The 26,083-nt window shown below is 41.9% G+C and overlaps 3 protein-coding genes across 3 annotated transcripts in view; 2 read left to right on the plus strand and 1 right to left on the minus strand.

The window, feature by feature from the left end:
- Window positions 1-26,083, plus strand: part of COLEC11 (collectin subfamily member 11) — a 334,707-nt gene that overhangs the window by 261,862 nt on the left and 46,762 nt on the right. The window lies entirely within an intron of this gene.
- Window positions 1,691-9,770, minus strand: RNASEH1 (ribonuclease H1). The gene is made up of 8 exons (XM_048078580.2): window positions 9,588-9,770; window positions 9,344-9,477; window positions 8,035-8,229; window positions 7,317-7,416; window positions 6,794-6,848; window positions 5,608-5,692; window positions 4,098-4,222; window positions 1,691-2,170 (listed from the first exon to the last, which is right to left on the minus strand). Exons 1-8 carry the CDS (start codon window positions 9,695-9,697, stop codon window positions 2,084-2,086), a joined length of 891 nt encoding a protein of 296 aa, XP_047934537.2. The 5' UTR covers window positions 9,698-9,770; the 3' UTR covers window positions 1,691-2,083.
- Window positions 18,956-26,000, plus strand: RPS7 (ribosomal protein S7). The gene is made up of 7 exons (XM_013172591.3): window positions 18,956-19,026; window positions 19,621-19,702; window positions 20,042-20,113; window positions 21,585-21,728; window positions 23,265-23,329; window positions 25,138-25,288; window positions 25,884-26,000. The coding sequence occupies exons 2-7, from the start codon at window positions 19,628-19,630 to the stop codon at window positions 25,959-25,961; spliced, it is 585 nt and encodes a 194-aa protein (XP_013028045.1). The 5' UTR covers window positions 18,956-19,026; window positions 19,621-19,627; the 3' UTR covers window positions 25,962-26,000.

Below are 26,083 nucleotides of genomic sequence, written 5' to 3' on the forward strand. Positions count from 1 at the left end.
ATTTCACATAATTGCACTCCTGGATAAAACTTAATTGCAAGTCCCAAAACACTACAGGTAAGTTGGTCTAATGCTGATTAATTACTCACATTTTTAGAAGCACAAACCCAGCCAGAACTTTAATTCCTATCCACTGAAGCATGTCTATTAAATGGCAATACCCTACTGAAGTTTTAGTTCACTATGAAGAACAACTTCTACAGCCAACCTTCTTCGTGCTCTCAATCCTCTGAGAAATACCAGCCTTACCTTGCAGCTTTCTTTCAGCTTTCCTCTTCTCTGAATTTCCAGAATGAGAATGATAAACATTGGTATCAAATTAACATAAAACTATTTCCTATTGGATTCCTTGTTTCCTCATTGAGGAACTGCTTCAGGCAGTAAAGTAACAAATACAATAGTGTTACACTGCTGTTACCATATACCCATCATTATTTACACATTTTCTTCAAAGCCACTGCTTGAAACAACATAGATTTCTATACAATAAATAGGATCTGCATGTTTACCGTGAGATGTATGATACGCAGATTATTAGATGACACCTCTTCAGTACACTGTCACACTTAAACTGTTTCAACTAGTGATCTGATCAGGGACAACTATATGCTTTCCTTCAAGTCTAACTTCTAAAATAAGCAAACATGACAATTGCATGTATGTATGTGTATATACACATGTATATACATATATACACATACACCAAAAAAAGAAGCAGAAGGCAAAATTTGATCAGGGTACTACCTCACCCCTACAGGTGCAATTACAGAACTGCTGTGCAATTTTGGATGAAAAAAATAATAGAAAACTTCACTCATCTATTAGTCAATAGCCTAGCCAGCCAGTTTCCTAGCTCCGTCAAAATTTATGTGACACTAAATACCTAAAAGCATGCACTTTGCCACAGTAAGAATACTGTAAGGAATGAGAACCATTAAGAAACCAAGCTTCAGCAGCTCCACCATTTTATACAGCAATTAACAAATATGAAAAAGATTCAATGACTTCTGGCTTAAGCCCTACTACTCAGTGGCATTAAGGTGTCTTACAAAGAAGTTGACAAGGATAACGCAGCAAATGTTTGCTCTTCCTATATAGATGCACAGAAAATAAAACTTTTGTTGATTAGTAGTAATTACTCTCTAATTCAAGTGCACATTAGCCATTCCATTAGTCTCATCATTGACTGGAAAAAATGAAGTCAAACACTTGACACCCGGAAGATGTGAAGAAGCTGATCATCTTCTCATTCACTTTCAGATGAAATGGCCAATTACTACCTCTGGGACAACAGTGAAGAGGAAGCTAAACAAAGATAATGAGAACTGGTACACATTAAAAAAAAAAAAGCCTTCTTGGAGACAGGAAGCCAGAAACAAAGAGCTTGGACATTTAAGCAGCTAGAGAGAACAGTAAAAATTGATTGTTCAAGTTTTCTCGTGACCTGGGTTTTTAATTTGTTCATGCCAACTTGCAATAGCAAGTAACATAATGAAGAAATCTACAGATGTGGTCACTGGTGATACTGTGAGGCACACGTGAGCATTGCAAGCCTACCTGCAGAGAGATTACCGCTGCTGTCAGAATGCTAAGGCATATTAACGGACATCTCCATGTTAGGTTACTGAGCTCTTATCAAGCCAACCAACTCACTCCACCCCCCTCAATGAGTTTGCACTGTTAATATATATCTCTGTACAAAAAAAAATTAATTTATTTCATAAGAGGGAAATACAGAACATATAGGATAAAGATTTAATGTAATTCCTCCAGAAGTCTGTCTTTCTGGTGAATCCAAATGTCTATGAGACTGCTAAAAAACACTGACAGCAGCGCTTCGGTTACGATGGAGAAAAAAGCAAACACTGTGTATCATCAACTAAATATTGACTTGATTGTAAAGCAAACAGTGCAGAAAAAAACGTGCTTTTTTTTTTTCTTCTCCCTAGAAGTTGGTGTACAGTTAGCGCTCCAGGCCAGAAATAAGCACAGTTCAAAGTTCAACTCTGAAACAAAAACAGCAGTTCAAGTCGTCACTGCAATGTTAGTCCTTGCAAGTACAGTAGTCTCTAGTCACAATATGTCACAACATTTGTTTAGTGGCTCCTTCTCTTGCCAGTCTGTCAGCTTCTTCATTTCCTTGGAAACCAGCATGACCAGGAATATGCATCTGTCAGGACAAAAGTACAAGAGTATTAGGTATGGAAGAAATTAAGGAAAAAAAGTATATCCATGAAATTTGGTCATGTAATTCCCTCCTGATCCCATGCCTCACACATAGTCCTATGTCCTTCCCATTAATCTTTGTAGTCTGTTTAATGAGCAAGAACTGAATTGTCAAATTGTGAAAATCAACTTTATGAGAAGCGTTGGGCTGGATAAGGACCACCTAACCTAAGAAATGCAGAGAACAGCACTAAGACACTAACTCAAAAGTCCTACTTTCAGAGGAAAGAAAAACCCCTCTGCATTCAGTGTTTAAACCAAGCTAATATTTTCCAAGAAGGACAGAGACCTCTATGCCATTAAAACCCTGGTGATTACAGCACTCAGAATACATCAATGGGATATGAAAACAATCTCTTGATTTTCAGATGTCTTAACAATCCATCCTTAAAAATAAGGAACAGAAAATACTTTCAGCCCTCAATCAATCCTTGTCAGAAGTAAGGGTGGACAGGGGGAAAAGAGAGTAAGAAAATCAGACTTGTCGTTTGACAAGACCTGAGAGAAGACAAACATGAAGGACTCGTGAGATTGTACTAGGTTTCCTAGGCAAGGTTTTGTTAGCAGGGGGCGGGGGCTCCAGTGGGTGGCTTCTGTGAGAAGCAGCCAGGGGCTGTCCCATGACAGACACAGCCAGTGTCTGACAGACCACAGGACACAGCCACACCAGTTGAGCTGGTGGCAGCGTATTTAAGAAATGGTAAAAGCCACTGCCAGCAGCTGTAAGAGAGAGAAGTGGAAAAAATTTGAGAGAACAACTCTCTGCTGCAGCAGATCCATTACCATAAAAAAAGGCGCTTGAATACATTGTTCCTCTGGAAATAAAGTTTCCAAGTTCAAGAGATTCAGATGGAATGAATGTAAATAAAGCAAATATATATATATTTTTTAAATATAAAATACACTATGGGCGGCTGAACTTCTGCCTTAGGTTTAGATTTTTACAATTTCTACTACTCAATAGTCAAACTAAAAAATGTAGTGGGAGTTGCAAACTCTGAAACACTTATAACATGAACAACAGAACATCTGCAACAGACTTCCCCTGAAGGAGAGCATGCTGAAGAACTACCCCACTACCCCAGTAAACACAGGAGTTCAATAAATATGCCATTAACAGCCATGAAGTCAATGGTACAGAGACTTACTTCTAGAATCAGCACTCCTTTACTGCAATTAGAGGCAATTTTTTTTTTTTTGGGGGGGGGGGGGGGGGGGGGGAGGGGGAGGGAGCGGGGAAGGAGAAGACACACCCTACGATGTTTAGCACTGCTATTAGTGGTTACAGAAAAACACCTTTTATCAATAATACATGTATAGACATGGTTTTATTTCTCTACTAGAGAGCTACGTAAATTAAAACTAAGACAACAGATATTTTAACGACCTTTCTGCACCCAGTTTTCTCAGAAACAATGCTGTTAAGGTACAGAAAACTGGAATTAGTTTATTTGGGGTATAATGTCTTAATTTCCCCCATTTAAAGACACTCATGATTAAGTTAAACCAAAGAATCACCATTTAGAGAATTCTGAAAAGCAAATCCAGGAGTTGAGCTACAACTCAAAGACACAGTTATGTTCCAAGCTCAGGTTTCCAGAAACAGAAATAACTATTACAGATATTTTTAAGTAGTAACAAGAAACAGCAGCAAAAATATAAACACACATTTCAATAAACGAAATAGTAGTTACAAGAGACTAGCTTACACTGAAGTGATCATCTTACTTGCTTTAAAAAGAACAAGCAGCTTTATTATATTTAGAGATGTACAATATTACATCCTGTAAAATTCTTTGTTACGGTCATACTTGGCAAGAGTTTACAAGAGTGTTTAAAACGTCATTAAGACCATGAAATGAGATGCTCACCCACTGAATTTCTATGCCTTTTGATAGATTATCAAGTCTTTCAAAATCTTCTTTATTTATTACACTTCCTCCTGAACTTGTTCTCCAGCCATTTGTTTTCCAGTTGTCAACCCAGCTTGTAATACCTGTGCAAAGGGAACATTACCATAAAACATGCTATCAGAGAAGCCAGCAAGGATCACAATGCAGTGAACAACCATTTAACAGGTCTTTCAATACATTAACTCCAAAGTCTCAGGCAAAGACATCAAATACAGAAGACATTGTTTGGTTCCCTGATAGTGTCTTTCAGGATTGTATTTTTCCATTATTGCTTCAGTTACTTACCAACGTTTTCCCAAACAGATATTTGAAGACTACAACCTTACATACACATTACACACACAATTGTGACGTGAACTTCAACAAACTGAAGCTAAGGATTTGCTTGACTGTACAGTAAGCTGGAACAAATTTGTTTTGAGAAATTGAAGAGACACGAGGAAAAACAGACATCTTAAGGCTTATCTTAAGGCTTCTGCAAGCTAAACAGAACATTTTAGAAGAGGACCACGTGAGCAGACTTCTACAGAACAAGATCTAACATTTTGGCCATCCATTGCTGGCCAGCGAAATTTCTATAGTATTCCTTAAACAAAGACTTGTTTGTTTGTTTTGTTTTTTAGTCTCTTCGCTGCTCTGGACAGTATGAGACATCCTTACAGCTTTCACAACAAAGACCTGAACCAAAGGAAGAATCACGGACCTTGCATACCAAACCTCCTAAAAACCAAGCCAAACCACATCCACTTGTACTTCACTGCAGGCCTCCTTTTTTCATATTTAAAAAAAGTAATAGTTCCTATATAAATATGCAAAATAATTCCGATTAAGGAACGAGTTGCTGGAGCTGTCACTTCCTGCTCATTTTAAATTCTGTTACCTCACACGTGTGTGAAAGAGGTTCTGATTAGAAGTGAAGTATCAAGGACTCGCGTTCTGCCCGTTCTGGTTTTTAAGTTGAATTAAGGACAGTAAATGTTAAGAAACAACTTACAGAATTTTCTATTGCTTCTCCCCACATGTGAAAAGTAGGAAATTAACTGCACTTCAAGTGTTTGAACAGTTTCTCCAATCCAAACAAAACCCAAACCAAAGCAAAATGAAATGACAGGGTCACTACACCAACTTCTGAGCACTGTCCTCAGTGCATCCTTAACAGCATGTACGTGAACAACATTTTTCTGGACTGTGTGTGTCATACCAAATGTATTAAGACAAAAATCCTTTAGTTACTTCTTCATTCTTCCCATTAACAGACACTTTGTCTCTAACTGTATTTCATGCACTTGGCAGGTCATCCTTCCAATATTCTCAAAAGTTTTTCATCAAGCAGTCACGAGTACTAAATTCTGTTAGGCATTCTCATCTTTATACTCATCTCCCCAAGCCCCAGTATGTTCTGTGGGCCTTATGTGATGAAACTGTGCACAACACCTTTGAAAAAAAATCAGGAAAACCATCAACTTACCATTAATAGTGAACTTGCTATCAGTATAGATAATTAGTTTCTTGATGTTCTGACTCTTTGCTTGCTCAATTGCTTTGCAGGCTGCCTTAAGAACATTTCAAAGGAAGCACAGTTCAGTACATGATTTTGAACACATGTAACTAAAATACTAGCCAAGTACCTGATGTTAATACAGAAGAACTACAAAGAATATTACTAGAGTCTCTCCATCGCTGAGTACCACCATGCTTTACAGCAGTTTCCCAAAATTACGCATGCAGACGATCACTTAATGAATCAGAAAAACAGAAAGCAACTTAAGTTTCCCTAGCATTTAAAAAACTAAAATCTGATGTTCAATTCTTTACTGCTGGAGCAGCTCTCTGCCCATTTGCGTAACTACCCAAGCTCTCTCAATAGCACATCAAGTTTTAGGCATCTTTGTAACTTTAGAGAACAACAATGCATACAAGTTCCAACTGTTTGGTTATGCTTTTCTCTTGGTGCTATGAAATACAATAATAATAATAGTGAGAGAAGTGTCTTGGACTGAATGTACAGCTGAAAAACTCTCCGATGCCAAGTTTGATCCCTGGCACACCCATCAGCTCTGCTTGTCCCTCACTAGAAGGAACTTCTCGCAGTTTTTAAAGGAGATCAGCTCCCCCTTTCAGTTTATCTCCACATAGCACAAGCAGCAGCAGTACCAGAATTAAGATTAGGTGAGAAGGAAGACTAAATCTGCTGCTGCCAAGAGAATTTTACTTCAAAAGTAACAGAAGCTACTCTGAGAATTATTTATTATGTTTATTAAAGAAATATGGTACTCTGACCCTACACAGTAAGAAGGCAATTGTCGTCTTAACCACAACTAAAGCAGCCCTTACCCAAAGACTGAGACATGCACATTAATAATACAAAGGATACTACAGAGATTTGAGAACCTTCCTAATGCAAAGGTTGTTTTAAATATCTGTGCTTGGCCTGATGACATTTGAGAGTTCTCAAGCTGAGTTACTGCTTATCTGAAAGCAATAAAGAACAGTAAAACCTAAAGAGAACAATTTGTTTCAAGTCCTAAACTCCTGGCATTTTGTGTACTTCCCTCACAGCATCCTAACTGCTTTCTGAAGGCCAGAGCTGAAATAATCACAAGCACACCATTGCTTTCTTTGTGCAGAAGCATTTTAGGATGTTTACTACTTACATGGATTTCAGCTCTTTGATTAGTCTGCCGTCCAGGAAGTCTTTCACTGATATTTCTGTATCCAAGGAACAAATAGCAGATTACTAACTCAAAATTATTAGTGGTGTACATTGCTACATAATAGAAAATTATTATCTCTACAAAACAGAGATAATTTTCATCTTATAAAGGATGAATGGAGATTCTAGGTCTAACTTCTCCTACGCAGCACAACCTGCACATCAGCATCTGCAATCAATATGCAGTTACTTTTGCTGTCTATTGTGCATACCTACAATTATTTTAAGACTTCCTGCATCCCTTGAATTCTGACTTCAGCCTCTTAAAAATACTATTTCCAGTCATTTTGCTCTACATCCTTACTTCCTAGAAAAGCTGATTTCCCGCAGTTACTCGTTACTCTAACAGCACTATCATTAAGACAAGTCTCACTAGCAGGATTTCATATTCAAGAGGAGGCTGGTACTGTTAACAACACCCAAGACAAATAACAACATATATAAAAAAACAACCCATTACTTACAAAGGGTGGCCTGGTCCCCAGTAGACACCTATTCCGGCACGTGCCCTGTTACGTCCGTTACCCGAGCAGCAACCATCTGTGTAAACGACTGCAAAGTCACCTGCAGGAGAAGTCCCAAAAGCAAAAGTTCAAGCAGTCCTTCAAGGACACAGGCTTTTCAAGCAGAAAGAAACGTCTGCTAGCAGATCAATGCCCAAGCTCCCTGAACAGCCCTTCAAAATGTTCTCTACAGAAACTACCCATATAAATTAGGAATGCAGAACAGCAGAAGTCCCACTGCAGCTTCACACCCTCACTGCTCCCAAATCAGTCAGCCTCCCGAAGCATCTTTGCACCAAGTTCCAAATTCTCTCTACAGTTCTTGTCTTCTTCAGTCAACATTAAAACTTGCCAGCTAGGTCTGTATTTAAATCAAGCCTGTAATCTAGATGCATGTAAAAAACAACAACTGTCACGACCAGATAAAGCTGTATGCTGATATCAGTTAAAGCCAATTTATATTACTTTGAAAACACAACCTGAAATAATATACTGTGGCTCAGATTACCATTTAAAAAGAAAAAACAACAATGTTGCACTGGGCCTGCTGGGTATTACACTATGGCAGCTGGGTGCTGCCACAGAAAAACCTCCCTAAAAGCTTCCTAATAGTTACACTGCTGCTTACGAAAGAACACAAACAGCTCAAACTAATTACAAGAAGAATGAAAGACCTTACCCATATATGAAAATTTATCTCCACTGACTGTTGGTGCCAAGTGCACTTCATCATGCTTTGCACGTTTTGCGGTATGTTCTTCATTCGCAGACTGTTCATATGGCCTTTTGCACGTACTGCAACACAAGAGGTCTTCTTTTGGTTCCTCTCTCTGGCTAGCATTTTCCTGTGTTACAGCTGAAGGACCATGGGCATCTTCAATTAAAAAAAAAAAAAAGGAAAAAAATAGAAGAAAAAACCCACCTACATACGCAGGATGAAGTTTTATTCAAAACAACTCAAAGCAGCAATTTTCTTTACACCTAGTGACAATGCCAGTTTATTAAACTGACGCTTCACCCTCAAAAGATAGGGAAAAAATATAATCATATATGCCAGTCATTCTTAGTTCCAGCTCAAAGTGAAGTTGAGTCACACATAACAGCCTTTAAACAAAAACAGACCTGGCACAAGCAAACCCATACCGAATAACAGAACAGCTCGCGTTGGAATCGTAGAATCACAGTCATAAAATGGCCTGGGTTGGAAGAGACCTCAAGGATCATCTAGTTCCAACCCCCTGCCATAGGCAGGGATGCCACCCACTAAATCAGGTTGCTCAGGGCCTCATCTAACCTGGCCCCGAACACCTCCAGGGATGGGGCACCCACAGCTTCTCTGGGCAACCTACTCCAGTGTCTCATCACCCTCTGAGTGAAGAATTTCCTAACCTCTAATCTATATCTCCCCTCTTTTGGTTTAAAACCATTCCCCCCTATTCTATCATTACCTACCCAAGTAACAACAAGTCCTTCTCCAATCTTTTTATAAGACCCCTCGAAGTATTGAAAGGCTGTGATGAGGTCACCCCAGAGTCTTTTTTTCTGTAGGCTGAACATCCCCAGCTCTCTCAGCCTTTCTTCATAGCAGAGGTGCTCCAGCCCTCTGATCATCTTTGTGGCCCTTCTCTAGACCTGCTCTAACAGCCCCACATCCTTCTTGTGCTGGGGGCCCCAGATCTGGATGCAACATTCCAAGTGGGGCCTCACCATGGCCGAGTAGTGGGGGACAGTCCCCTCCCTCGACCTGTTGGCCATGCCTCTGTTGATGCAGCCCAGGATGCAGTTGGCCTTCTGGGCTGCAAGCACGCACTGCTGGCTCATGTCAAGCTTTTCATCCAACAGAACCCCCAAGTCCTTCCCTGGAAGGGGCCTTAAAGACCCTCTAACCCCAACCAACATCTATAACCTATTTACGGGAATATTTACTCCTATTTACGGCCGCACCGCCTGCATCCTCGCAGGGAGCTAGGCGAGGGGAGGCGACCTACCTGCCGGCCCGGGCTGCTGCTGCTGCTGCTCCCCGGGGGTGCCGCCGTTCACGAAGGCCCAGGCTTCCCTCTCGGTGGCGAACTTCTTGAAGCTGGCGGCGGCGAACCTGTTGACCTGCTGCTGGCACTCCGCCCTGCAACACAGCGCCCGGCGGCTCCGTCAGGTCAGCTCAGCTCAGCTCAGCCCGGCCCGGCCCGGCCCGGCCCCGCGGCTCCCGGCCCTGCCCCGGCGGCGGGGCCTTACCAGGTGCGGTAGACGCCGGTCCGCCGGCCCCTGCGCACCGCGTAGAACATGGCGCTGCCCTTGGAGACCAAGCAGGAGCGGCTGAGCAGCGCGACCAGCCACCGCAACATGGCGCCGCCCCGCCGCCATCCGCCCGCCCCGCGGCCCGCGCCCCGCCGCACCCCCCCCAGCCGCCGCCGCCGCCACCGCCCCGCGCTGCGCATGCGCCACGGCCGGAGAGGAGCCGCGCACAGCGAGTCGCTACGGGCCGCCAGGGGGGTCAGGCTGAGCGGAGGGCGGGAGAAGGGGAGGGAAACGGCTGGCGTTTAAAAATAAAAGAAAACGTGTGGTTTGCTCACGTGGTTCTGTCATGTTTTCCGTGTTCTTTTCACCGTGACTGAAATAAACTTGCTTTTATTTAGTTATTTGTTTATTTTTATTATTTTGGGGGACTAAAAGTGTGTGTGTGGGGGTTGCGTTTCTTTTTTTTTTCTTTTTTTTCTTTTTTTTCCCCTTTTTTTCTTGGGGGGGCTAAAAGTATTTTATTTTATTTTATTTTATTTCATTTTATTTCATTTTATCTTATTTCATTTTATCTTATTTCATTTTATTTCATTTTATTTTATCTTATTTCATTTTATTTTATTTATTTTCGTGTCAAATGAGTTTTATGGAATAACGCGGTTCCAGCAACGGAGACATTTTAAGGGAACTGAAAGTAGGGTTAAGGAAAGCCCTACACGTCAAAACATTTCCTATTGAAAATCACAAGAACTGTGTTTTCAAAGCCGACTAAACCAACCATCAGCTCCTGCCCATGGGGAGCCATGTGGAAGTTTACAAAACCTGCTCATTAGGAAAGCCCAGGCACACGTGTTTCTCTCATGAAGCCGTAATCCCAGTCCAGAAACTTCCCAACCTATTAAACCCACGGGAGGAAGCGCCCAGCAGAGCCCAGGTAGCACCCATAAGGCCGGAGAGATGAGCTGACAAGGATCTCATGAAGTTGGACAAGAACTGCCCAGTCTTGCCTCTGGGGAAGGACAACCCCAGGCACCCCCAGGACATGCTGGGGCCCACCCAGCCGGGAAGCAGCTCTGCATTACAGGACCTGGGGGGCCCTGGTATGCACCAAGTTGACCAAGAGCCAGCAATGGGCCCTTGCTGCCAAGAAAGCTAATGATATTCTTGCCTGCATTAGGCACGGTTTCACCAGCAGGTCAAAGGAGGTGATCCTTCCCTTCTACTCAACATTGGTGTGGCTGCACCTGGAGTGTCGTGTCTGGTTTTGGGCCTCCCAGTAGGTAGGGATATGCTGGAAAGAGTCCAGCAGAGGGCCACCAAAATGATTGAGAGACTGGGGCACCTCTCCTACGAAGGAGGGCTGACAGAGCTGCAACTATTCAGCCTGGAGAACAGGAGGCTCAGGAGGAATCTCATCAATGTCTATAAATGCCAGAAGGGAGGGTGCAAAGAAGATGAAGCCAGGCTCTTTTCAGTGGTGCCCAGTGCCAGGACAAGAGGCAATGGGCACAAACTGGAACACAAGGGGTTCCACCTGAACATCAGGAAGCACTTCTTTTCTGTGTGGGTGCCAGAGCACTGGCACAGGCTGCCCAGGGGGGCTGTGCAATCTCCTCCTTGGAGATCTTCAAAAGCCTCCTGGACATGGCCCTGGGCAACCTGCTCTGGGTGGTCCTACTTGAGCAGGGGCTTGGACCAGATGCCTCCAGAGGTCCCTTCCAACCTTCTGTGATCCTCTGATAACTCAAGCATCTTCCATTTATGGTGGGAAGCGGTATTTGCAGTGTTTAAAATGATTTTTATTGTGTGGTTTGGGAGAACCCCACAATCGTTCTGCCTGCTTCAATTTTTGTATTAGACCTTTCCTCCAAAAATAAGAGTTTTTGCTCTCCCTGTAAATAAAACTTGGTGCAGTCATGTGAAGGATCAGATCCTCAGCTACTAAAAGACAGTGAAATCTCACTGGTGTCTTCAGTTAAAGCTCTTCTTTGCCCACCTAATTAATGATCTTGTTCCTGTGATGAGCTCCAGTGGACTCCTGGTCTTTAACAAGTCATTAAAATGAATTGAGCAGCACCCAGGAATGAGCATACCATCAAACTGTTGCACAATCTCAGTTTATCCTTCTCATCCTGAAAAGCATTTGAAGAAGGAATGAAAAATATGAAAAGTACAAAAAGATGGTGCAAACTTCCACATATTTAGTACTTTAAAAGCCATAGACCTGAAGGTCATTAAACTGTTTCCCAGACTCAACTGCTTTGAAAATCCCACATCTCTCAGCATGGAACAGATATCCCATCCTATCTCCAGATCCATGACCTCTTGTGCCGGCTAGCTTGATTTGAAATGTGATAGCTAACTGCATGCAGGGTATATGGTGTCACGGAGGAAGAGAGAAGCTGTGGCTGGGCGCATCCCCTTCATTGGGGTCCTTGAGAAGGGGAGCCTTCCATGGCTGCCCAGCTCCACATACCACACCGAGCTCAGCCACAACCTGCTGTCTCATGTCCTCGTGTCAAGCAGTATCATGTACTGGGAGAAGATCTTATGCATCTTTTGACAGACCTTGGTGGAATACAAAAAGAATTTGGTCAGAGTGGTATCAGAATACATTTATGGCATTTTTTCTTGCATCTTCCAAGATATTCACAAGACTTAATGTTATTCTTATGTACAGAATGCCTACTTCTGTTTTTCTCAGAACAAGATTATTTCCTTGAATTATCTCTGTAAAGGTTTGCACTGAGACTGTTAGGCTTTTTACTATTTCTTTTTGTGATATTTTTATTTGGTTTGCTTTTCTTTTAATTATGCCTTTTTATAGCAGATGGGTTTCTTATTCCTTACAGGTTTACACATTTGTATAACTTGTCTTATAATGAAAGAGCAACCATCAATAAGTGACAGGGAAAGAAAAGACCTTCTACTGCACTCATTAAATCTTGGGTTGAACAGACAGATTCATACATCCAATTTACAGGCAAGGACTGAACATTAGATGTTCTGCTATCATGACCAACATGCAGAATTCAGTTTCAAACAAACAAGCAAACAAACAAACAAAAAGACTTTGAAGTCGACTGAGTACCATGTACATTGCCTTCATTGCTTTTTCTCCCAGTTGGTAAAACTGAGGCTACATATGATCAGCCAGCCCTACCCTTACTGCTGCATATCTGTTGCTGATTTCTCATTGCTGTTGTGTTGTAGCAGTAAGACAGACGGATCTCTTTCCTCTTGTGGCAGCTGGCATTTTTACTATCGTGCCTATCACTAGATAAGTGAACCAAAACTTGTTTGATTTATTCATTTATTAACATATTTTCTTGGCAGTCATTTCTGTATTTGTAACTGACAGTCTGCAGAAAAAAAATAGTACTTAATATATGTATACAAAAATACACTCATCACTTAAGTATGAGCGTGTCTGTAAGATGCTTTTATTTAAACTCACTGTAAATGTTAGTGTGGCTTGTCCCACATTAATGCACATAATGTATACATTTGCTAAACGTTTTAATCTTCTTTGATAAATATTTTAACTTGAAACATGTTTGAATTGAAATGTGGTTCACTTCAGAAGCTTTTAAAGCAAAATTTGATGAGACCTTAATGAAGGAAGCATCTTCTATTTTAAACTAAGCTTTTAGATAGGTAGGTCACTAAGTAGTCACTTTATCTAGGATACCCTACAAGTGTAAGTTATATCAGCATCTGATTATGTTGATTAAAAATATAATGAGAAGAAAAGGAGGTATTGCTTTTCCTGCTTTTCTGAACCGAGATCTTGCAGAACAAAAAACCTGTCCAGGCTTCCATGTAAAGCTATGTGTCAAAGAAGCTGCAAAGCTGCTTCATCCCCTAGCATCGCAATCTTTAGTGGACCCTTAGAGGAACAGTCTACCAATGTGCATTGACAATTTGGCATGGTTATACAAGCCTCTTCCAGAGAAGTGAGCTGGTAACATACTCAGTTTTGCTTCTGATTTTAGAGTTCTGACCAGTTTTGCCTTTTGTTTCTTCCAGTTAATATATTAAATCATTTTACTGATAGCATCACAAGACCTTGTCCTGTTGCTTTCGGGGTCCTTCTGTAACACTGCTAATTCATTCTTTCCACTTCTTTGCCTGGTCCATTCTGAGTCTGCCTGACATACGGAGCTCATTAATTAGTGGGTGTCAGAAAGGAAACATCTATTTGCACATTGTTCTCTCAATTCTCACATCGGTCTATTCAGTAGCACTACTATCATGGGGATGGGAAGTCTTAGAAAGTCACATTGCTTTTGTATTTCTCCATTAACACTCTGAACAGTGCAATTTTGATCCATCTGCACATCATCTAGTCTTTCTACCTCTTGTAAAAGATTTCTCAGTATAAACTGAATGCAGAATACTGGAATGCTGAGATGATTACTTTTCTTTTTTCGTTTTTTTTTACTCCTCAGTCAGATCCTCATCATTGCTGTTTAGATAATTTCATATCTCTATAAATACTAATCCTGAATGTCAATACGAGTTGGGCAGTTTTTCCTATTCTGTGAATTCGTGCAAGGAAAAAAGAGTGACTCAGGAGAAAAATGGCAGCTGAACAGTTTGATTTTCTGACTGTCAGAAATTTAGCAAAAAGCCTCTAAATGTTAGAAAATAGGAAAAGCTACCTTCTGCAGATGGTTTGGCTGATTAGCATTGGTTTGTGTGTGTGTGTGTGTATGTTCTTGGCAGTGTTTTGTTTATAGCAAGAGCCTATCACTCCACTGCTGGATTTTTTATTTTATTTTATTTTATTTTATTTTATTTTATTTTATTTTATTTTATTTTATTTTATTTATTTTATTTTATTTTATTTATTTTTTTATTTATTTTATTTTATTTTATTTTATTTTATTTTATAACAGACTATATAGTGCTAGTGAATGTGGTATTACATGTTAAAATTGGCTGCTCTTAGGGTTATTCAGGGAATCTAAGTACTGAGCCAGTGCTCTGAACCACACTAGCCTCTCTGAGCAGTGTGTGCAAGAGCTGCACACATACCTCAGAATGGGACTTGCCCTTTAGCAGGGAATCTGTCATGCCTTGGGGTACCCAGGTCCATAATGCAAGGTTTTAGCTCCATTTTAGATGCACAGCCATGTGCATTCACCTGAATCAACATACAAGTCAAAACTGGAGTGGAATAATTATTCCTTAAAGAACTAAGAGGTATCTCTAGATCAGCTCCCCTTGTCCCTGTGGGTGACTTCAACTTGCCAGATGTTAACTGGGAATGCAACACAGCTGAAACAAACAAGTCTTCAGGCTGCTCAGAGAACTAGTTAGTAAGGTCCCCCGGGAAACTGCCTTTGAAGGTGTTGGGGTCCACCAGTGAATTCAAGCAGACAGGGCAGAAGATTGGCTTGGCTGAGCAGGGATCTGAGCAGCTCTAGAAAGAGCGTAGGCAGAAAGTGTATGGCCAGTGGAAGCTAGGTTGGGTGACGTGGGAGTACTACCGAGATGTTGTTTGCCATTTTAGGGAGAAAATTTGTGCAGCCAAAGGTCAATTAGAGTTGAAGTTGGATGGTACTGTGAGGGACAACAAAAAGGGCTTTTAAAAACATTTTAACAGCAAAAGGAAGACCAGAGAAAACATTGGTTCATTACTTGATGAGGATGGTGACTTCATAAATAGGGACATAGAAAAAGCAAAGACGTTTAATGCCTTCTGCACCTCTCCCTTCAACATTGATGGTGAGCTCTGGGACGCCAGGTGCCCGGAGCTGGAGGACTGTGATAGTGGTAATGATAAACTCCCAGCCAACCCTGAACTTGTGTGGGATTTGCCTCTGAAGCTGGCTGCATTTAAGTCTATGGGGCCTGATGGGACTCATGTCAGGGTACTCAGAGTGCTGGCTGATGTCATCAGGAGACCTCTCTCAATTATTTTTCAACAGTCTTGGGAATCTGGAGAGGTTGCACTTGACTGGAAGCTGGCAAATGTGGTTCCAATTTTCAAGAAGGGCAAGAAAGAAGACCCTGGTAATTACAGGCCTGTCAGTCTCACTTCAGTGCCTGGTGAAATTATGGAGAAGATTATTCTGGGAGTTATTGAAAAACACCTGAAAACAACACAATCACTGGTCCCAGTCAATATGGGTTCATGAGAGGAAAGTTCTGCTTAACAAATTTAATTTTCTTTTATGACAAGGTCACCCATCTAGTTGACCAAGGGAAGCCAGTTGATGTAATCTTTTTGGATTTCAGAAAAGCTTTCAATACTTCTGGACAAAATGCCCAGCATACAGCTAGACAAATACATAATATTGACAGCTGACAGGTTGGGCTTAAAAGGTTATAGTAAACGGGGTTACATCAGGTTGACAGCCAGTTGCTAGTGGGGTTCCCCAGCACCCCATTTTTGTGCCAGTTCTCTTCAGTGTTTTCCTAAATGACTTAGACCCAGGTCTCAAGTGTATGCTAAGTAAGTTTGCAGATAACACTAAATTAGGAGGAACTGTTGACTACGTTGAGGGTAGGGAGGCCTTGCGCAAACTGCATGAAGTTTAACAGGAGCTATTGCCGGATTCTGAACCTGGCACAGGGCAACCCTGGCTGTATGTACAGACAGACTGGGGGACGAAAGGCTGGAGATCAGCACTGTGGAAATGAATCTGAGGGTTTCAGTCGACAGAAAGTTGAATATGAATCACCAGTGTGCCCTGGCAGCCAGGAAGGTCAACGTGTCCTGGGGTGCATCAAGCACAGCATTGCTACCTGGTTGAGGGAATGGATTGTCCTGCTCTGCTCTGTGCTGGTGAGGTCTCACCTGGAGTAATATGTGCAGTTTTGGAGGCACCACAATATCAGAAGAAAATAAAACTATTGGAGAGCATCCAAAGGAGGGCTATGAAGATGGTGAAGGGTCTAGAGGGCAAGACATAAGGAGCAGCTGAAGTCACTTGGATTGTTCAGTCCAGAGCAGAGCAGGCTGAGGGGAGGCCTCATGGCGGCCTGCAGCTCCCTCACGAGGGGAAAGGAGGGGCAGGCGCTGAGCTCTGCTCTCTGGGGACAGCGACAGGACCCGAGGGAACGGCATGGAGCTGGGACAGGGGAGGGTCAGGCTGGGTGTTAGGGAAAGGTTCTGCACCCAGAGGGTGGTCGGGCACTGGGACAGGCTCCCCAGGGCAGTGGTCACAGCACTGAGACTACTGGAGTTCAGGAAGCATTTGCACAGCATCCTCAGACATAGGGTCTGACTCTTGGGTGGTCCTGTGTGGAGCCAGGAGTTGGACTTGATGATCCTAGTGGATACCTTCTGACTCAGGATATTCTATTCTATTTTAGCAGCTTGCAACTGAATTGTTAATAGTGCTGCCTTTGTTATAACACCATATATAACAAAAAGTGCTTCCAGTTATGAGAAAGTATGTGGAGCCCAGGACTCATATTTTGAGTTAGCACCTGAACGTAGCAGACGACGCATGAATTATTTCTGTTCTAATGACTACTTGGTAACTCCCTGCCACAGGGCCTCTGGGTTCTGCAAGGACATCCTCCCTGGGCCGAGGAGGGGGCTGAACATCAGGGGTGAACTCGATCTATTAAATTGGATGCGGAGAGATGAAATTGTATTAAAGAAAGATCATCTGCTATCACGCTGTGTTTTTAAAGCTGGTGGCTTCTGCTACCAGTTTTTATATGGTATTTTGTGTGCGTGAGGGAGCTGCTACTGGTTTTTATATGGCATTTTATGTTGGTGAGGGAGTGCCAGAAGAGGTGGCAGCACATTTTGCCGACGGTTTTGGTGTTCACTGGCCGCTGTGCCAGGCTACCCAGGCCCAGACCCCATTTTTACAGAAATTTACAGAAAATTTACAGAAAATTGCATTTACAGAAAACGTGTTTCATCACCAGAGGCTACACCCCTGAGGGGAGCAGGGCAGTGAGGCTGCCTCACGCCCCCCAGACCCAAGGGGAAGTGGGCTGAAGTGGGGTGCACATGATGGGGATAAGGCAGGGTGGAAGGGGGGGCTCTTCCTAAAAAAGGAAAAAAAAAAAGAAAGAAAAGGAAAAAGAAAAAAGGAAAAAGAAAAAAGGAAAAAGAAAAAAGGAAAAAGAAAAAAGGAAAAAGAAAAAAGGAAAAAGAAAAAAGGAAAAAGAAAAAAGGAAAAAGAAAAAAGGAAAAAGAAAAAAGGAAAAAGAAAAAAGGAAAAAGAAAAAAGGAAAAAGAAAAAAGGAAAAAGAAAAAAGGAAAAAGAAAAAAGGAAAAAGAAAAAAGGAAAAAGAAAAAAGGAAAAAGAAAAAAGGAAAAAGAAAAAAGGAAAAAGAAAAAAGGAAAAAGAAAAAAGGAAAAAGAAAAAAGGAAAAAGAAAAAAGGAAAAAGAAAAAAGGAAAAAGAAAAAAGGAAAAAGAAAAAAGGAAAAAGAAAAAAGGAAAAAGAAAAAAGGAAAAAGAAAAAAGGAAAAAGAAAAAAGGAAAAAGAAAAAAGGAAAAAGAAAAAAGGAAAAAGAAAAAAGGAAAAAGAAAAAAGGAAAAAGAAAAAAGGAAAAAGAAAAAAGGAAAAAGAAAAAAGGAAAAAGAAAAAAGGAAAAAGAAAAAGGAAAAAGAAAAAAGGAAAAAGAAAAAAGGAAAAAGAAAAAAGGAAAAAGAAAAAAGGAAAAAGAAAAAAGGAAAAAGAAAAAAGGAAAAAGAAAAAAGGAAAAAGAAAAAAGGAAAAAGAAAAAAGGAAAAAGAAAAAAGGAAAAAGAAAAAAGGAAAAAGAAAAAAGGAAAAAGAAAAAAGGAAAAAGAAAAAAGGAAAAAGAAAAAAAGGAAAAAGAAAAAAAGGAAAAAGAAAAAAGGAAAAAGAAAAAAGGAAAAAGAAAAAAGGAAAAAGAAAAAAAGGAAAAAGAAAAAAAGGAAAAAGAAAAAAAGGAAAAAGAAAAAAAGGAAAAAGAAAAAAAGGAAAAAGAAAAAAAGGAAAAAGAAAAAAAGGAAAAAGAAAAAAAGGAAAAAGAAAAAAAGGAAAAAGAAAAAAAGGAAAAAGAAAAAAAGGAAAAAGAAAAAAAGGAAAAAGAAAAAAAGGAAAAAGAAAGCCTGTGAGGGAATGGGGAGGACACCACACTCCCCGCAAGCAGAGGCGATGGCTGCGCCCGCCGCCCACATTGCGCATGCGCGCCGCCGCCACCGCCGCTCCCCCCTCCCTCCGCTCTTTGCCCCGGCCCGCTCCCCGCGTCCCCGCCGCTGTCTCTGCCGTCATCCACGCGCGCCGTGCCAGCACTCCGCGAGCCCTCTGCGGCGTCACCCGGGCGGAAACCCTCCGCTCTCTCCTGCGCGCGCGGCGGCTTCCCTCTGCCCTTCTTCCGGCTTCGGCTTCACCATAGGGCGGGGTGGGCGGGGCGGAGCGGTCGGAGGGGGCCGCGATTTGCGCTGCTCTCGCGAGAGCTCTCCCTCTTCCTAGGCCGGCGCTGAGCGAGGTGGGTGCCCGGGCCCCGCTCGAGCCTGGCCGCCGCCGCCATTTCGCCCTCTGCAGCCGCGATATGGCGCTGGGGGCCGAGCCGGCCGCCCCGCGGGCCCGCTGGGGCCGGGATACCCCCGATTGGCGCCCACCCGGGGCCCGATGGGCGCGGGGAGCCCGGAGTTGTGGGGAGGGAGTCGCCCGAGGTTGTCCTCCTTCTCTTCCTTCTCCTCCCCCTCGTTCCCCGGGTGTGCTCTGAGGGAAGGCCGCCGGGCCGCGAGGAGGGGGCCGGGGCCGAGCACGGAGCTCCGGGGTCATGTACGGAGCCCTGGGGGCCGTGAGGGGCGCACTGCCTGGCCGCACGTGGGGCTCCCGCCGCTCCTGGGCCACGGTAACCACCAGGGTGTAAGCGGAGGCCTCGCTCCTCAGCCCCCCCAGCCGCTCCTCGCCTTGCCGCGGTCGGCTTCTCTTGCGGCGGGGGTCGTGTGGATGTGAGGTGCTCCTCGGTTTCGTTTCGGAGCGTGCGGCCGAACGGCCAAAATCTGCTGTAACGCTGTGCTTGTTGCAGAAGGCGTGTTGCCGGTGGCGACTGAGATGTTGTTTTGCATTGCAGAAAGGCCATGTTCAGCTCTAGCGCAAAGATTGTGAAGCCTAATGGCGAGAAGCCAGATGAATTTGAGTCGGGTATATCCCAGGTACGTGTGTTTTCCTTCTGCTGTTTGCTAACCAAGTACAAGTTGTGGAGGCAGTGTTGTGACAGCTGTCTAGAGTGTAAACTTTGAGGCTGATGCTGCCTAAATGTATTTCTCTTCCCTGATTTTCTGTAGAAACTATGCTAGTCAGCCTGTGTTCCCCACCAGTTGAATTTGTTGTATCTGTCAGTGTGACTTACAGGAAGCGAAACCTTTGCTTAAAAGTTACTTGTAGCTCATTTCTGCCACTGGACAGATTCTGTTCTCAAGGTTTTTTGTTTGTTTATTTTTCTTTATGACTTGAACCCCATATAATGGATTTTTCTGAAACTTTTTCTCTAGGCTCTCCTGGAGTTGGAAATGAACTCTGACTTAAAGGCTCAGCTGCGGGAGTTGAACATCACGGCAGCTAAGGTAGGCCAGATGTTCTCCATGAAGAGATCTCCATGAGGAGTTGCTTGGTAGCTTGCTCTGTGTGTTGTTAATATTTGCAAACGTTAACGTACCTGTTGAATGGTGTCTTTAGTTGTATGTAGCTTGTGATGGCTTTCTGTATGCTGTTGTGGTTTATCTTCTGGTACTGGCTGTTAACGCATGTGATTTTGTAGTAGCTTCTCTTTTAGGCATTGGTCTGAAAAGTCATTGTAAAAACTCAAATGTCAGTTTGGTGCTTTAAGTAAGTGTGTTAATAGTAAATTCTGCGTTCTGTCTCTGCAAACTGGACTTGAGATCTGAATGTTTTTGTGTTTATCACTAATGCAGATGTTATAAAGTCTTTGTCAGGAACATAAACTGTAATACTCTTTGTAAAGTTAGTTTGTTACAAATACTGTTTTAGGCAACCAGTGATAGATGAGAGGTGGATCAATATAATAGGCTGGCTTGATTGTGTAGGTTAGCTTTCTTTTTTTTTTTCTTTAAGTCTTAGTTTAAAGAGGCAACTGAATTCTTACAGCAAGAAGAAAATTGCTATTAGAATTTGTCAGACCAGGGGACTGGGTTGAACTTTGACGCTGATTGCTGTAGCCAGAGACCTAGACAGGCTGATTTTTGGTTCTTTCCCAAGCCCAGTGACATGCACACATGCACAAAGGCACAGCTGATTAGAGCTGAGTTAAAGAATGTGGGAATGCAGAAGTCAGCTTGGTATATGTGTTAACTTTACGGGAGCTCAGGGCCCTACAGAAAAACTGGTTTGCTTCTGAAGTACATCAGTATGTACCTTCTGCAATGAGGTATCTTAAAGTCTGTTATTTACTCAGTTTAACTACTTAGTCTTATGGAGAAACATTTTGTGCATCTTAGTTAGCTCATGTGGGAACACAGCTGGTGACAAACAATTATGTTGGAGAATGAGCGTGTCCCTGTTTCGATTCAGGGGAGAAGTGCCTTGTAAGCTGCTGCAGCTTAGGTTTTGAACAACTGGGAGAAAATATTCTGTGTTGGTGTGATGTAAACCTGACTTTTGGAGGTGAAAGAATTTTGAGTAGTAATGCAGGCCTTGGAAAATAGTGGACAGAATATCACTGCCATGAAGTAGCTACTCAAAAAGAAGAGTTATTACTGTAATCTTTGTTTAGAATCTGTTAGAGGCAAATAATTCTTGAAACTTTGTGTCAGGATGTTAGTAACATCTCAGGTGTGATGGTAAGATTCAGGGAGCTAGAATCTTTGCTGAAACAATGAACTTTGCAGCACTCATTTACAGCATAAATGCTCTGACAGGTTTTTCTGTTTAATCCTCGTGCTTAAATGCATGAAAGCATTTCATGCTCTTGTTTTACAAAGTTGTAAGCAAGGCTACCAAATGTCTGTGTTCAGAGGGTTCATGATCAAACTGACCATTGCTTCTCAACCCCTAGGTAACGTTTTATTTCTGTTTCAGGAAATAGAAGTGGGTGGTGGCAGAAAAGCCATCATTATCTTCGTACCTGTTCCTCAGCTGAAATCTTTCCAGAAGATTCAGGTGCGGCTAGTTCGTGAGCTGGAGAAGAAATTCAGTGGAAAGCATGTGGTGTTCATTGCTCAGGTAAAACACTTTTAGAATAACAAAAAATTTAGTTTGAAGCCATCCTTGGAGGTCATTTAGTCCACCCTCATGCGTGAAGCAGGACTATTACAAACATTAGATCAGGTCAGCCATGGTTTTGTCTAGCTGAGTCTTTGAAACAGTCAAGGATCAAGATTCCACAACCTCCCTGGATAACCTGTTCCAGCGTTCCGCTGCCCTGCTTGTCTTGTCCATTCAAGGTAACAGTGATACAATGCGTGTTTTTGTACCAGTAGAAAATGCAGCGAATGTCCTTCTGTGGATGTAAACTAAAATGATTTCAGCTAGGAGCCAAGGCTATGTGAACTTGGTGGTGAGATGGGAAGGTTTTTTTGGAGGAGGATGTAACTCCTGTTCCGGTCTCCTTCTCCTTCAGAAGTTTGAGAAGCAAAGCTTGAAAGTAAAAGACAGCAAATATTAAGAGTAGCCATAGTGCTGAGATTATGTAAATGCACTTACCATTCAAGTTAATGGAAGAGGAAAGGAAGACCTAAATCAAGTGACTTAACCACAGTTCTGAGTTTATAGAAGGAGGTGAACAACAAAAAGGTGATGGATGGCTCTGTGGGCAGTACTAAGGGGGAAAACAAACTCTGGAGGTATGTCTACAGGGTGGACAACTAGTTGTTAGACTGCACCTCTTCAGCAAAAATTCTCTTTGAAATACTTTTAAGAGAGCCAGAGTACCTTACCCTGAGTCTTTGTGGACAAAAAAGCTTGTAATGAAGTACTTCTGGCTTGCTTATTCTCAGTGCTAGAGAATTCCCTGTCAGTATAGCAATCCATATCTTAAAAGGGAATATGTGCAGTTCTGCTGAAGGTGAAATGTTTTTAAATGTGATGCAAGCCAGTATGGATTATAGTGCCACCCTATGTGTACAGTTGTGGAGAAGCTCTGATGTGTTGGTTGAAAGTACTGCAGATGGCTACAGCTGCATGTAAAACTCAAGGTGTTAGAACATCTACATTTGCAGATATGGAAGTAGAAAATAAGCCTTAATCATCTAAGCTGTCATAAGTATCTGTAAATGCTGTTCTTGGAACAGAATACGTTAGGGGTTGATCAGGATTGAGTAGTAGATCTCGTAATTCAGAGCAGTGTTTCTGTCTCAGTTGTTACCTAGCTGTTTGTGGGATTGAGATAGCCTTTAGTTTGAAGCAGGGGAGTAAACTCAGTCCACTAGAAGCTGAGATCTCTCTTGCCCCAAATCCGTTTGGAATATTAATATGGTGTAATAAACTACCCTGGCTGTACATGTGGGGGGGTGTGACAGTAATGAAATATTCATTTTTCAGTGTACTGAAATAATTCTCATTGATAGAGGAGAAATAAAGCAATACTAGTATTTCAGCAAGTAGCTTTGGGCATGCTTAAGTCTCCATTTTTTGGTGTTTCATGTCTCTCATTCCTAAAAAATAAAAAAAATAAATAAATTATAGAGCATGTAGTTTAAGTTGGTTCTAAACACTACATACTATGAAATTACATTCCCTTGTTTTTTTCTCCATTAACAGAGGAGGATTCTGCCCAAGCCAACAAGAAAAAGCCGCACAAAAAACAAGCAGAAGCGTCCCAGGAGGTAAGCAAGTTACATTAATGCAGAATGACAGACCTTTGTAACTTGGAGGCTTACTGAAGTAACATTTAGTTGATTTTTTTTTTTTTGGAGAAGTCACTTAAATGATCGTATTGTTCCGTATGTTACTGCTTAACAGTGTTGAAGTACTGTTTGCCATTTGACTGCTAAAAGGTGCAGTAAATAGCCAGTCTTTGAGCAGTGTATTGTATTTTGGGGGGGAACTTTCGTCTGTATTTCCCATTAAAGCTGTAGCCAGTCTGTAGCCAGCAATAGTGACTTAAGAACAGTGACCAGAATAGTGGTTTAAGTGACCTTCCCAGCTGTCTCCATTTTCCACAATGTGCTGACAAGATTTTTTTTGAAACCGTGGGGAGAGTCTCATTACATGATAGATGTGGAAAAGACAGGGCTGTGATACTGAAGGGATGCAATGAGGGAGAGAGTGGTTGAGGTGGGACGTAAGTGCAAGTAGTTCTGCAGAGTGTGATTTTAACAGCAGTAATGTAGTCCTTTGTGTTAAATGGCATTCCTGCTTCTTGAGTGTCTTTAAGATGATGCTAGATACAGGATGCTACTGTGTTAGAGCCTCTTTTATGCTGTTCTCTATCTTAGTGTGTCATAATGTAGCTCCTTTCTTGAAAGTTTGTCCTCTTCATGATACATAGCCTGGTCCTTCTTGCAGTCCCTGTACTAGTGTCCTACCTAAATTGTCTCTTGAGATTTTCAGGCATGGATTTTTAAGTTGCAATTTTGTAGTACTTACCTACCTGCAGTCCTGCCAGACTTCGGGTCTGTTACATTATAGCTAGTGTTGCAGGCTGGCAGGAGGAGTTGGATCTGTGAACCTGGTCAGCGCACTGCTGTGTTCAGCAGGAGGGAAAGAGAGTGTGCAGGACTGTCCCTTTCACAGCCTGACACTACGTCAGACTAGTAGGGTTGTAAAATTGACATGTGTATTGCAGAGCGTAGAAACATGGTGGGTGTTGGTCTGTCTTCACGATCTCAATTTATGGAAGTTTGAAATGCAGTTACAGAAACATTTCTTTGTTATTGAAATGCCTTGAAACTGCAGATCGGGAAGTGGGGAATCTTACTAGCCATCTAGACTCATACACAAAGTAACCTGGCTTTTTCTGATTATTGTCTGTCTTTGACAGTTCAAGAGCAAGTTCAAGAACACAAGTGTAGTCCATGTTTTCTAAGCAGAGGCTAAACTTACCAGCTAGACTTTTCCTGTAATACACCCTAAACTGTTTGGGTTTAGGCAGATAAAGAAACCAGTGTTTTCAAAACTGGCTATCCTATAAGCATGTTGTATTATATGTAGTTCGTATTCTTGCCTACTTTCTCCTTCAGTGAATGTCTGGCAAAATTGCAGATGGGACAACTTAGTTCCAATGTAAAACTTCCTTAAATGTGTAGAAACAGTGTTTCGGGATTGTTGGGGCAAAGCAACATATGATCTAATAGGTAAAAACCTGGCTACTGAATTTTTTTTTTTAATTTTTTGTCGTGCACTCTAAACTTGTGCATGCAGTGTAGAACTTAGCTTTTATTTCTCCATGATCTGTGAAAGAGTATGAAATAGTCACCATGCACAAAAAGATCAAAACAGAAAAAAAAATATACCACTGAAGTTTTAAGCAAAAATGCTAGGGAAAAGCCTTGGCAGACATGACTAGGGCAATAGGGAATTTTAGGGAAGCAGACTTGGCAGACTAGGGAATTTGGCAGACTAGGGAATTTGGCAGACTAGGGAATTTGGCAGACTGAGGATGTGTTTTAATGATTCGAATGTGGCATTTCAGCCGTACGCTTACTGCAGTGCACGATGCCATTCTTGAAGATCTGGTCTTCCCGAGTGAAATTGTGGGCAAGAGAATCCGCGTAAAACTGGACGGCAGCAGACTTATAAAAGTCCATTTGGACAAAGCACAACAGAATAATGTTGAACACAAGGTAAACAAATTTACATTATTCAGAATGGGGTGGCATTCTGACATTGCTGCATTACTTACAAAACTTCTCAGCTAAAGACTTCTGGCTAAAGCTTTTCTGGCTTGTGACAATGGAGAAGCTCCTGGTGGTTTTGGAATGAGATGCTAAAGATGAGGCAAAGGAATTTTGAACTAAAGCTGTAGTTCAACTTGTCAGAACCTCCTTCCTGACTCTAAAGTAGTTATATTGGTTTCTTCATGGGAAGAGGGGGAGGGGTTATTTGTTTTTAGCACAGAGCACTTAGTTTTGAACTTCAGGCTGTACCAAGCACATCTGCTTAAGTCCTTGATCACTTTTTTTTTGTGGGGACACATTTAGGAAAACATAGATGCAAGGGTCTCCTCTGCTTGCAAATGAAGGGAGGTTGTAAATATTTTCTGTAAAACACTTGTTTTCTATGTAAATGCTCACTTACCTTATTCTGGAAGAAAAGAATCAGCCTCAGAGTTGGTTTCATATGAAGATACAGTGGGAAACAGTATAATACCTAAACTGTGTTAACATTGATTTTATTTTTCTGTACAGTATATATAAACAAGATTGTCTGTCTTCACAGGTGGAAACATTTTCTGGTGTCTACAAGAAGCTCACAGGCAAAGATGTGGTGTTTGAGTTTCCAGAATTCCAGCTGTAAAGCGCAAAAGATGGCTGAATAAAACAATTGTTCATATAACAGAGTAATTTCATTTAAATTTGCAATTCCGTAAAGCTAGGTGGGAATTAACTGGTTCATGAGACTTCTCTACTTTCTGTATG

The sequence above is a fragment of the Anser cygnoides genome, chromosome 3 (assembly GCF_040182565.1).
Source record: "Anser cygnoides isolate HZ-2024a breed goose chromosome 3, Taihu_goose_T2T_genome, whole genome shotgun sequence".
Taxonomy (NCBI): domain Eukaryota; kingdom Metazoa; phylum Chordata; class Aves; order Anseriformes; family Anatidae; genus Anser; species Anser cygnoides.

What these genes read in the sequence shown, in the direction of transcription:
- RNASEH1 (XM_048078580.2), bottom strand. Translation starts at nt 9,697, where the DNA reads ATGTTGCGGTGGCTGGTCGCGCTGCTCAGCCGCTCCTGCTTGGTCTCC. An exon ending in AGATAAATTTTCATATATGG is followed by an intron (nt 7,417 to 8,034) that starts GTAAGGTCTTTC and finishes CTTCTCCTGCAG; the next exon opens with GTGACTTTGCAGTCGTTTAC. An exon ending in AAGGCATAGAAATTCAGTGG is followed by an intron (nt 2,171 to 4,097) that starts GTGAGCATCTCA and finishes TTGTCCTGACAG; the next exon opens with ATGCATATTCCTGGTCATGC.
- RPS7 (XM_013172591.3), top strand. Translation starts at nt 19,628, where the DNA reads ATGTTCAGCTCTAGCGCAAAGATTGTGAAGCCTAATGGCGAGAAGCCA. An exon ending in TTGAGTCGGGTATATCCCAG is followed by an intron (nt 19,703 to 20,041) that starts GTACGTGTGTTT and finishes CTTTTTCTCTAG; the next exon opens with GCTCTCCTGGAGTTGGAAAT. An exon ending in AGAATAATGTTGAACACAAG is followed by an intron (nt 25,289 to 25,883) that starts GTAAACAAATTT and finishes CTGTCTTCACAG; the next exon opens with GTGGAAACATTTTCTGGTGT.